This window comes from Limulus polyphemus, unplaced genomic scaffold, assembly GCF_000517525.1.
Source record: "Limulus polyphemus unplaced genomic scaffold, Limulus_polyphemus-2.1.2 Scaffold2052, whole genome shotgun sequence".
NCBI classification, from domain to species: domain Eukaryota; kingdom Metazoa; phylum Arthropoda; class Merostomata; order Xiphosura; family Limulidae; genus Limulus; species Limulus polyphemus.
In genome coordinates, this window is record NW_013667662.1 from 28,586 (window position 1) to 42,256 (window position 13,671).

A 13,671-nucleotide genomic window follows, 5' to 3' on the forward strand; every position below is an offset into this window, starting at 1 on the left:
GATTTGCCTGTGCTGGAAATAAATCGGCTTGTCCATTTTTTATTACAAAAATCAACTACACAACATGGAGAATGCTCAAAGTATCTCCGAATGATTGTAGCACTTGGAAACCTGTTAGTGACACTTTGTTGAGAAAAAGCAATAACATTATCTGAATGAGGTGCTTATATATAGTTCCAGAATAGAGGGTGCACTGATGTAGGTGATGGGTGTCAAGGGCAATTACATGGGGTATAAAAGACTGGAGTAAGTAAGAAATCAGACCAATGCTTAGATGGGCAAAGGAACAAGCCCTGGCAGTCAAGTAATAGCTGTAATGTGAGAGGAGGTAAGTATTATTGGAAATACATTTTCAATTTAAGAAAATGTTAACCTTTGTCACCCTTCACTTCCCAGCTTCTTCGGCCCTGGTTGTCAAGGCTTTCAGATAGGACTTCTCTCATCTTACCTACTGTCATGTCCTCTTGGTAGTGCTCCTCTGGCTGGTTCAACCTTGGTTCCCTCTTCTATGCCACCTTATTACCCAACTCCCTCTTCCCTTGCCAACTATACTCTCTCTCTCTTGCTTCGACTTCATACCTTGCTTTTCTGTTATGGGATCTTGTCCCTCCAGCTTTATGTTTGGGATTTGTCTACTCCATATCCAATTAAGCAGATTTTCCTCTCAGGTATCCTTTCTTCTATGCCAATATGGTCATACTTCTACCTGCATAAGTGGTATGTTTTTTGACATTGGTCTAGCTGTCCACTACTTTCCTCCTAGCTGTTCTACCTTCAGCCAACTCTTCCTTTTACTTGGCTGTTTGACAGTGATCAACTGTCTCCACTATTGCTGGTTATTGGGTGGCCTTGTCTACAACATTTTGCCTTTCTCAGTATTGCAAGTTGTTTTCCTTCCCAGTTCTCTCCACCTTTTTCTGGTCAAAACTTGTCCATAGAGCTACTCGCCCTGTTCTCATGCCCATCTGGGACTTCAGTGTTGTCCTGTATGTTTTTACACCTGCTCTTTTTGAGCCATTTGCAACCTACAAATCACACCACCTTTCTCTTAAGACCTAATTCCTCCTCTCACCTGTGGTTGCTCTCTTTTGGATATCTATGCTATCGACTCTTCCTGTACCCCTTTCCATCATTTTATATTCTTCTTTATCCTTACTGGATAAAGTCTCTCTTCCTAAGACTTTAGCCACTGTTCCTTTTTTCCTATCTCCCCTCCTTCTATTTCACATCTTTATGATTGATCGGACCCAGGCAGACTTTTGTGCCTTTCATTGCTACTTATCTTGTGCTTCTCACTTTCGCGGCTTCCGTCAGTTTCTATATTTGGTCTATTTCTCATTGGGGGTTGATGCTTGCAGACTGTTCTGCATTTCATTCCATCAGATTCCTCACCTCACTCATTCCCTCACCACTTGTTTCTGCTGGCTGCATATGGACCACCTCTCACACTTTGTTGCCCATTATCTTCACCATCTGGGTGTCTCATTTCCTGAAGGTTACTGCCTACCTCCATTCACCATCCTATAGTTTATCCACTGTCTTTAGACAGGTATGTTTCATTTTTCTTATTACAGCATTCACTTATAGGATCTTGCCAGGTGGCTTGTGGTGCATCCCAGGGTATACTTATTTCCAAAAAGACTGCATAGAGTCAGGACAATGGAAAAACACTGTATATGCCCATTGTTGAGATGGGGTGTTCTGCAAGACCACTTGAGGTGTCCTTGTGGTATACTTACATATCTGACTATTGTCTGATACATAGCCTACCTATTCCATAGACTATCATGAAAAAAGTCAGTAGCATAGGGTGCTCTGCCTGATTCCCTGGCTTGCACTTGCTGGCTTTCAAACTGGGGTGGTGGACCATGGAGAATCCTCACTGACTGGGACCTAATCACTGGGGCTAGAACAAGGGGTGCTAATCATTGGAAAGTGGGGTGGTGGTGACACTGTCAATTTAGTGCAGGTCACTCCTTGTATAACTATAGTTATAGCATGCCATGTGGCCTGAGTCTGTAGAGTGGAGTTGGGTGAGTACATCATACGATACTGTACCTTTCTACTGCAGCTTGCAACTGTTCAGCAGTGTCAAGGTGAGCATGCACCACTAAACCATTCTCTCCTCTTGCAGTTGATGTCTCTTCATTTGCGTCAAGGTGTGCATACATACGCTATGTCATGATTCAGTGCCCTCCCCCCCGCAGCAGGTGTTGGTAAGATAGTCTGATGGAAGAGAAGAGTTGAGATGAGCAAAAGTTATAATCTGAACGTGCATCAACCATACTATACATATTGACTCTTAGACCTCTTGTGTGCAAGTACTTGCACAACCATGTTCTTATTCAGCCCATCCCTGCAACACATGGGGCTTATTTGCCTGTTCCTCTCTTTTTCCTTGGTGAAGAATATACCTTGGAAGAAATGAGATGCAGTCTCCCACTGGTGTGCCATTATGGAGCCCCTGCTGTCGGATGTCACACACTGTGGGTTTCCTTTGGGTACTTTCTGAAGGGAACTTGTCTAGGTGAATCTTTGCACTGGCCCATCTGCCACTTCATCATTGGATTCTAACTTAATTGTGTGTAGAGGTGTTTATTGTCTTGGATGTTAACATTTTCCTTACCTGAAAATCTATTGCTGATAGACACTTCTTCACATACCTTCTTACCCTTCTTCTGGTTCACCTTTGTATTCCTTGTTTCATCAAAGAATTAAAATTCATGAGTGCAAAAGCATAGAGGGAGTTAGTGCGCAAGGAGGTATGTTGCCCTAGTGTTAGTGGAGGGTTGTTGCTGCATAATAATGGCATTATTCAGTAGCACATTTCATGAGATATCTCATGAGATTAAGTGGGATTTGCTTAAAGGTTAGTGGCATGCAAATCTCTAAGGCACAGGGAAGAAACTTAATTGTGTGAAGCAATGAGTATCTATTGGAAATCCATTTTCAGGTAAGGAAAATGTTAACTTTATTTAGAAGGTTGTAAAGGTTATGCAAATGAAATATAAAAACTTAATGATGAAAATGATTATTTTTTAATCTTGTAAATCATCTTTCACTCTTACCAACTTGGTAAAGCCTTTATAAATTTATAGACATATCTTCAACAGAAATACTTGATTAAAATAAATCTTCTTTTATTTGTACATAAACTTATAATATTTACTGAAAATTGCCAAATTTTGTTACAGAAAGATTAATCTTTATTTTGATCTCTGAAGAATTGGAATAATCAAAAACTAATAATTGGTAACACTAGTTGATTATGTTTAAGGCATTAATTGAGTTAACATAATTTTGATTATTCATTTACTAAACTCTACACTAATTGATGCACATAGATAATCTATTATATTGGTTAACTGAGTTAATCAGCCAATTCTAGGCTTTAATCATATACTAAGTGTTGTTAATTTTTTTTTTTCTATGGTGGCATGTGTGATAACTGTAGGGTGACCAGGCATCCCAGTTTTGCTGGAACAGCTCTGTTTTATGGTAGTTTGTCCCAGTGTCTCTCAAGAAAAGTTGTCAGTGTCAGAATTAAAAAAATAATATTATATATGTATATAGGTTCTGGTTTCTTTTTTTGCCAATTGTTGAAATAAATGCCTTTTACTTATATTTCTTTATAGTATAAATATATATACTATGTTCTTGTTTGGCTTAGGATTCTTCTACAGTAGGTGTCTGTGACTTGTTAGCGATAAATTCAACGGTGAATAAACAGCACACACTTTACTTGTTTTCAAAAAATGTATATACTCGGAACAAGTTAAATGTATATACAATAAAGTATTCACATTATAGAGCATATAAGCATATCGTAAACCTTATATCAGTATATGTATAGTTCTCCTGTTCTTGTCAAAAGTCCACTTAGGCCTGTTCAATTACTTTAGATTCTCAGTTGACAAGCCAAACTATTTTCTCTAATACTGTCTCAATATTAGTTTGGCGTGATTCATCTACGATTATTGTCTTCTTCTGAAGATCCTATGTTCCTTTTGTCAAAATATCCCAATTTTTATGATAAAGACTTGAAACTGTCAGTCACATTGAATCCAGAATGTAATAAGTCTACTTGACTTGCTCATTGATGAAACACATATTGTCCTGCTGCCAAACTCTTTCGAATGTTTTGTCTGTATGTGATGAGAAACCCGGGTCTGTGTGGGTCTGAATGTAAAGAGAGTTAAGGTAGTGCTTATTATCAAAACACAGTTATGTAGGGCTTTAATGATTATTTAATGAAAAAAACAAAACTTCTACATTCATTCATTCTTCACAAAAATATGTCTTAAAATATTTCAAAGTAATGTGTTTGAAACTTTTATGGATTCTTAAATCAAGGTATGAAGTAGCCTATTATAAGATGAATTGGATAAAATAAATAATTAATGATATCTTGTTTGTATAATTTCTTTATTTTTGCTCATTTGATTTTTTTCTATCACAAAAAGTTAAAATTATTTCAAAAATAATGTCAATGTTAATATATTTGGAAATATTTGGGTCCAGTCTATTAAAATTAAATTACTTCAAATTTATAATAACCATTTTAAAATTAAGAGCAAGGGTTGGACTGTCTTGGTTTTTCAACTTAGAAATCTGGTCACCCTAGATAAGTAGAATGAAAAGGTTAGAAACTTGAATTTAAACCAGTTTATGCAAGTTCTTGAAAGCCTTGTAAACTACTAGTGTTTGAAAATTTTAATTTTTCTTATTAAAGTAATTGGAAAAATTGTATTGAGGTTTAGTTTTGTTTGGGATTTTTTTTCTTAACTCATATTATTATCAAGTAGCTAAAAAATCAGATTAGTGATACTTAGAGTTTGGCAATTAGCTAAATTAATCCACATAATCAATTACTTATGAGTATCAGTTACATTGGTTAGTGTCATGTAAAATAATTGATTAATTGAAATTATGATTAAACAGATTGTGTTATCAACTGATTAAAATTGTTTCCAGTTATTATTGTAATTGATTTTCAACAATCCATGTAATCAAAGTATTACCATTATTGCTTTTGATTCATTTAAGGTTGTTTGGCTGAATTGATTACTTATGACTCGTGAGAATAAGTAACTAAACAAAATTGAGTTTTCCGATTATTCCAGCTATCCAATTCTGATGTAAGAATAAATGATTAGTTGAATGTAATCAATTAATAACCTTTACACTCTCAGTTATGTAATGATTATGGATGTAACATTCACATTTCCTACATGTGTGGCTATAATGTTTCTAGTAATGTGTACCTATAGTGTTCTTGTTAATCCTCCATATTAGTTGTGTGTGTGTGTGTGTGTATGTGTGAAAGAAAGTTTAGGCTATAACGTGTGTGTGAGTAAGAAAGAAAGCTTAAGTTAAAATTCTTGTTTTTAATTCCACTTCTGTTCCATGCTTTCATGAATTCCTTATCTTATGCTTTCTTATTCAGCTATAAAGACAGAAACTTGATTCAGGTTAAACCTGAATAGACAATTAAGCCGTTAAAATCAAGATTTACATGTATATATATATATTTTAATATTTAATCAAGCATGAATTATATTTATCCAAAAATCACATTTAAGATTAAGGATCAGAAACTTGATTTAAAAACATAATGTCAAAATTAAAAGTTTATATTCCTTAATTTGCTCAGTTTGTGGGGTTATCATGATCATTTGTGGTGTAAGTAAATTGTATATTTCTTGAAGTGGGCGATGTCAGAAAGTACACTGGATGGAAACACGTTGGAAGGGTTGCAGACTGAGAGAAAGTGGCCAAGGGAGTTTGAAAGTGACCATCAAGAAGAAAGTGTATGGACTCAGAGAGACAAGTGTGTTTCTTTAGTCTTATCAGGAAGGAGTTTGGGTCAATCAAAAAAAAAGAGACGGAAGTTTCGAGAGGGACTGGATGTTTTGTGTAGATGGACTGACGGGTTATTATATCTAGGAGTTATTATTAAGGTAAGCTTAATGATTGTTGAATCATTATTTGATTTGAGTGATAGATTCATTATAAAGCACTTTGGAATATTTGGATATTTTTTTTAAGTTTATGTAGACTTTATTTGGATAGGGGGAAAAATAAATTATGACAATGAAGCTAATACCACTCAGGGTTCTCTCCAGCACTTTTTAAGAGTACTACCAATATGCTTTTATTTTTTCTAATAAATCTTCTTGTGCCCTGGTACTCTAACATATATGACCAACATACCAGTTGACAGATAACTGCAGCTGCCAATGAACTATTTATTATGTAGAGCACAAGTGAGTGTTGTCTTTCTGCATACCAAAAATAGTCTTCACCATTTACATGAAAATACTCAATATCATTTTCTAACTGGTTCGTGGTATTTCTGTCACTATTTTCAGGCATGAACCAGTTCACTCACTTTATTTGCATGTCTGCAGCCTAAAATTTTGCATTTAATAGACCTAAATGACATGGCATGTGGGTGCTTCTTGGGAAGTAGTCACACCAGTTCACACTGTGTGAACTAAGTCCTTGCATGCTTTGCCTGATTTTTCTGTGATCAGAGTCTTAGAGTAAAACAGAAAGAAACAAGCGAGGAACTTATGAGACAGAGCTTCAAACATTTAAATAAAAAATATCACCATGGTGTCTCTGTGCAAACGATGCATTTTCATCTGTTGTGTAGCCAAGATTGTATTGTATCAGATTGTGATTTAAGTTTACATTATAAAACAACAATAATAATAATATATTCATAGGAATAACTTCTGATAGTCTCACATAAGTTTACATCATGGACTAAGCAATGTTTTTTCACTCTGTAAGATATAGCTAATGGCATAAATTAAAGCAAATTAAGAAGACTAACAAAGTATTCAGTGATGTATGCACAATTGAGAAATTTATCTACAACATAGCTGGTAGATATAGGCAAAAATTATTTGATTTTCAATTTATCTTCGAGTACGTCTGTCTGTTCAAGCACAAAACAAATGTCCATTTGTTCACTAATATCATGCAAAAATTATTTGCACTGTGTATATTGACAGGAAATCAGGCTTGTGAAAAGCATTCAGTATTTATGTCAGGAATATCCACTTGCAATATTTTTCACATATCTCTTTCTTCCTTGTCAAAATGTAGCAATAAAACTGTGTATATTATGGTTAGCAATGAAAACAAAGCTGAGCTACTTACTTAAGACCAACATGTTTCCTAGGTAGTAGTTTAGGGCAAGAGTGTCATTGAGGTGTATTGTAGGGTTTATTATCATTTGTGGTGTAAGTAAATTGTATATTTCTTGAAGTTGGCGAAGTCAGAAAGTACACTGGATGGAAACACGTTGGAAGGGTTGCAGACTGAGAGAAAGTGACCATCAAGAAGAAAGTGTGTACTTGTTACTGTTTAAGTTTGATTATTTAAAATTGATATATATTGAATTATAACTATTTGGTAGAAGAATTCCATAAGCGTAAAGAAAGAAGTGTACACTACTGGCACTCTCATGTAGTGAATTTAGTCAGTCTGTAATTAGATCAAAATTAGATTTAATAATAAAAGCATAAAACAAACATTAAGAGCAAATTAAATATCAACCTTACCAATGGATGATGGAGATATTTGGCATAGGAAGAACCTATGACTGTAGCATGTTTCTCCATTGATTTTAAGTCAGTCAGTGAAGTTTCATTCTAATTTTTCCATGCATATGATTTTCTAAACAAGAGGCAAAATTGAAATGCCTTTCCCTACTTTACCCTTCAACTCGTGCATAAATACTTCTCATTTATTATATCTTGTTTCATTAAATTAAGGGATTAATGTTATTGCAGGGAAAGCAAGAAGTTTTGTACTAGTAGAATTATTATATTATCAATTTGAATTGGTTCAGAATGTTCTACAAGAAAGATACCTTTATTGTGCACAGAGTTTTACTGTGGTGTTTTCAGATACTGTTATGCACACAAGTATCAGATAGGTTTACCTAATTATGGGAGGATTGAGTAGGAAATGTGCAAAATAATTAGAATTTGAAAACCAACTTGACTTTTAAGCTGTGTTAAAAATAAGGAGACTGGGTATGTATGATATTAAGTGAAACAATCTTTATTAAAGACAAAGCAAACAAAACAGGGTGTGTACTTGTGTGAGTACATACACAATTACCTGTACTGGATGTGTGAATAGAGCATCATTTTTTTATCTCAAAATGAATATCTAGAGAACTATCTGCATTAAAACCAAGCAGAAATGTGGAAATACCATGGCTCGCTGTACTTATATAGGAAACTGCATTCTTTTTTTTCATTAGTGTCACCAATTGACTGGCCATTCTTTTACAACATTCATTGGTGTAACATGCACACATCATCCACTCTGCCAGTGAAGGATGTTGCAGTCATTGACTGTTTCCTACACTTATGTGCAAAGTTGTTGCTATCAAGAACAAGAAAGACACAAAAGCAACTAGAAGAAAACAGTTTCAACATTTTTCTGAATTATGTGTTTATAACAAAATGCATAGAAACAGATTAAACAAAAAATTTTAAAAATTCCTATATTAGTAAAAATAGTGGAAAACATGATACGCCTGCATATCACAATATCACTAATCACTTTCTTAAAATCTTGCAGTTAGTTTGCTGATACATCATTAAAGCTCTTTGAAAAGTGGGAGGTGAGACTGTAACCCATACAAAAGAACAAACATAAATTCCATTCACATTGACCAGCATTTTTGAGACAACTGTTAGCTCCTTCAATTAATGTGCTAAGTTTATCTTACGCTCTGTAGGAAAATGTGAGATTGTTTTCCAGTGTAAGTTTATCAACTTTGACTGCACAGTCAGTATGTAGGTGATGACACAATTGAACTTGTCTATTTCTTACATGTATTGTTTCTAAAACATACATACCTTCGCTGACACTAATAGCTATTTCTTGACCTTCATCTTTGCCATCTAACGTTGTGTTCGCTTCTTCCAGTCTTTATATACCCCAATCGCTTGCCCTTCGCAATATATAATTTGCAAAACTTTACTTTAGCCCTCACACGCTCTCAATGCAAGTACTGTATATAAGCACTGTATGCACACAATAAAATCAATTTTTATCGACAAAGTGCGAGCATTCAGACTAACGTTTTGTGACTTACATTTTGCTTTCTAATAATTGGGAATTCTTTGTTTTGTTATCCAGAGATATATTTCGTTGAACTTGTTTTTTGTTTTTTGTGTCCCACCAAGCAAGTAAGCTTCTGCGGAGGATGGTCCTGCTCCTACCGATATCTGGGAAAGCTTCCACGAACCTAGGTAGGAGGGTCCCCAACATCTCAAAGGAAAATACTCTGTCCACCACCCCAACAACTGGGAACTGGGTGTGGTAAGGACTCCCGAGCTCCACTAGTAGAAGTAAGGGGGGAACATAAGTGTTGAGGAGTCGTGAGGAACAGGTCTCGGAAACAATGCAACAGGCGATTCACCTTCCCTGATTTTTAAAAGCAAACTGATTTCGGCTGATTCAACTCTAAGATCAGCAGGAACTGAGAAAATCCCCTTTAGCTTTACTCATGATAGTCCACGAGTAGCAGTCCATTAGAAATATTGTAATATGATATCACTATCCAGAATTGCATCCAGATAGTCTTATGGAACACCTCATCTCAACAGTACCCATTGCAACCTGGAAACGATATAAAGGTTGCTAGTGCAGAATTTAAATACAAGCATACCTGACTGGGCAACACTCGTCACTGAGTGGGATCCAAAAGAAATCAATAGGGACCCTAGAAGAGAAAAGAACAATAACTGCTTGAAACCGTTACATGGGAAATTATTTCCTTTTTTTTTTTTTTTGTAGGTGTACCACATCCTCTTCATAATTCCGTGGGTAAGCATAATTCTCCTTGCCAATTCGATGAGGGAGTGAAGACAACTGTTTGTAAATCTAGAATGGATGAGTTCTGGACTTTGATGGAGTATGGCATATGATCCCGTCAATCCAGATCTAGGATTTTGCCTTTTGGAGTCTTCAGGTTGATCAGAAGGATTGTCCACTTTGGTGCTGCTTTCTTTCTTTCATAAATCCGGTGGATCGAAACGTATCATTCTGTGGGTACTGGTAGCGATCCTATCACAAAGATGTATATATATATATCTGCGATCCAACTGCCCTGGCCACCAATGTGGGATATGGGTATCATGACACCTTAAATCCAATCCAAGTTGTGGAACCTCTGCTGTTTGGTTGGGGGTGGATCATCATACTTATATTCCACCCTATTAAATTTTCTGTAGTTCGGACTTAAGAGCAAAACTGTTCTGGATGTAGTGCAGTGTTCCCCACTTTGATACCACTTCATGTGGTACATATTTGTTCTCTGCAGATGCTTTCTGTATGATCTCTGCCTTCTCAATGTGGGATTCTAGCTATTAGTGTTAGCAGAGGTATGTATGTTTTGGAAGTTCTCATTTTCCTAAACTGAAAATGTATTTCCAAACATACTTACCTCCTCTGACACGCTTCCTCTCTACTAAGAGCCAGTGTTAGTGACCGAAAAGAGGTAAGTCTCGAAAAAGTGATTTTATTGTCTGCATACAGTGCGTATATACAGTACCTGCATAGAGGGCGTGTGAGGGCTAGCATTTTGCAAGTTAGATATTGCCGAGGGCAGTCGAGTGGAGCAAGCGAACACGATGTTTAGATGGTAAAGATGAAGATTGGGAAATAGCTATTAGTGTCAGCAGAAGTAAGTATGTTTGGAAATACGTTTTCAGTTCAGGAAAATGATAACTTACCATACCCACAGAGAAGACTGGTAATTATCGCAGACAGAATTATATATATCTGTAGTTACACTACCTTGATATTTAGGTAAATCTTATTTAAATTGCACTGAAATTGCAAATGATATTGCTAAGATTTAAGAACTTATCCTAGATGTGAAGTAACTTAATGAGAATCAGCATTATAATAGGTTATTGGGTTTGTAAGCTAAATTATGCAGTGTTTGAATTAGTTGGTCACGTGGAGATGTAGTTTATATGTTATTAGAAAATGTTATCTTGCGAATAATACAGTTGTAAGTTTATACATTTGTTGTACCAGCTTTATTTTGTACATTTTTTTTTAAATTAGTCCTGCTTTCTCACAAAAAGTCCTACTTTTTATTTGTTAAAAAAGTTTTTGTAGTTATATTTTTCATTGTGATTCCAAACTCTTGATTCAAGTGTGCTGTTGATATTGCTTAATATAGTAATTGATTACAAATTAAGTAAATCTACACTATTCTTAATTATTTGAATTGCATACATATTGATATATTCATAACCTCACCATGATACACAGGGGGTCCATAAATTATGTAAGATAAACAATGGAGATAAACATCTTAGGTTTGTCTATGGCCCGTGATGTCATTAGTACACCTTGACATGGGCACAATTCATGACTCAAAGGATGACCAAATGGTAATCAATCTCAGGTTATGCACATTCCAACACAATTGTGTTGGTTATTTGGCTTGCAGTGTTGCCATATCTGGCACCTTTGTCTTACAGACAGTGTCCATCATACACTTGTAGGAAAACAATCGGGGATCAATCCCTCACACGTAGGAAATTGCAGCTGTTTATCATTTGTATTCTATTTAGTTAAGATGTATGAGTAATTTGTGGACATCTTGTACAATATAACTTGTGTAATCAATGGACAGATTTATGTTCCCTAACTTGCCCTACTTTTACATCTTATTGTACTACGAGACATATTTATAATGTAAATATTTGAACATAAAAGCTATAACTAACATTTTTAATTATATTGCTAGATTTATAAAGGTTGACAGTATTTTATATCCACTGTTTTTATATGTATTTATAAAGTAATAAGTTATTTTAGGTTCATTGTTTGAATTTTTAGCTTTTTTGTTGAGTTTATGATAATATCTTGGGTTAATTGTTAGCTTTCTTTAATCTGGAAAGATTTTAGGTTTTACTGTAAATATTATTGGGCCATTTACTGATATGTGTAATTTAACTAGAGAAAAAAAAATCTTTAATCATACTGTCTTATGGATTGTATTTGTCTAATAGGTTGATGAGAAATTAAAGCGAGCATTAGTGAGGTTTGAAGATTCATCAGAATATTGGACTTTGTTCAAAGATATGCAAAGAGGTAATTTATATCAATGGCAGAAAAGAAAATTATATACAAATAATATAAAATGTTACTGATAAAAGCAGAAAATGAACAAGAAAAAATCTAATCTTGCAAGCAACTTAAGCATTTTCCCAGCCTAAAATTAATCACAATTTTAGAATCTGATAATGTTTTATAGTCCACTCCTTTATTTGCATTCATAAAGTTTTGTAACCTGTAAATGAAACTATATCTGAAACACAGACTTCAAACATAAACTGTGATAAGTGTTTAATAGTTTTTAACCTAAGTTATATTTTTATGGTCAATTTACAATTTGTAATGAAATAAGAACCACTATGTGACATAGCTGTATGCTCTTGTTATACACTACTCTTGTAACCATTGGCTAGAAACCCAGGTTTCACACACATACGCATGCCTATTAGCAATAATAGTCACAAGGCTTATGTCACACACCAACCCATTTTGTTAAAAGCAGTTTTGTAATGAAAAATTTTGTATATTGTTAAAACTATTATAAACAAATACTTTTATCTTACTTATAAAAGTTAACTATGTGATTTTGTAAATTATGTACAGCTGTTTCAAAAAGAACCCAGAATAAGACTATAGATTTAGGTTACAAAAAAGGGGTTTTTGTAAAGCAAATAGGAACTGCCAAATTAGTTACTTTAACAAAATAAGCAAGCAGAGTAACAAATTTAATTTATTACTATTACAAAGGAAAAAAATACAAAGTCATTATATAGTTAGATTATATTAATGATATGCAGATGAGAAAAGGCTACTGATGTAATAACTAAAAGATTTACAATCTTGAAATGGAAGAAAGGTAGCTTTATTGCAAATAGATTGTGAAGAAAATAATTCTAGTTCTCAAATGGTATATTTGACTTGATTAGCTTGAGAAGTATGGAAATTGTAAAAAAAAAAAAATACAGTCATTGAAATTTATAGTTTTTGATATCACCAACTTCAAAAGTTCTTTGTTTGAGATAGAAATGAACAAAAAACATCTGCAAAACCTATAAATATACAGCTTTGTTTCACATGTTTATAAATTTTATCTACACAGGAAAGAAGCTTAAACATCTCTAATTTTCAAATAAAAATTACATTTGGAGTGGAAATTGAAATTAGGTTTAGCAGTTTGGATTTCTCTTACTGTATCCAAAACATATGTTATACATCAAACAAAATCCCAAACCTGCACATTTTAGATATAGTTTTATTTTATAAGGAAGATATCATGCAGTGTTTTAAAACTGTGAGATACTGGGCTAGAAACCTTTAACTGTTTATTCATCCAGCCTATATTTCAGATCAAAAACTCCATTTGAGGTGAAGGGAGTTTAGGGACACTCAAATTCATAGCAAAAAAAAAAAATTATTGCATGGTGTTGGATATATAAGGCTGTTTAGTGTAAGAGTTATTATTTAGTTCATTTAGTGATCTAATATTTAATGCTTATTTAGTTTTTATAACAAGTGTTAAAGTTAATTCTTTTAAAGGTGATAGTTATAACAAATTTTGTT

General features: G+C 34.2%; 1 protein-coding gene across 4 annotated transcripts in view; it reads left to right on the forward strand.

Annotated features, from left to right (window-relative positions):
* Positions 1-13,671, forward strand: part of LOC106465790 (metal-response element-binding transcription factor 2-like) — a 107,401-nt gene that overhangs the window by 17,750 nt on the left and 75,980 nt on the right. For 2 of the 4 annotated variants that reach the window (XM_022393723.1, XM_022393724.1), the window contains exons 2-3: positions 5,709-5,960; positions 12,066-12,147. In XM_022393723.1, the coding sequence (XP_022249431.1) occupies positions 5,709-5,960; positions 12,066-12,147 (334 nt within the window). Of the gene's footprint in view, positions 1-5,708; positions 5,961-12,065; positions 12,148-13,671 lie in introns of those variants that run through there. The other 2 variants (XM_022393726.1, XM_022393725.1) reach the window with 2 other exon arrangements.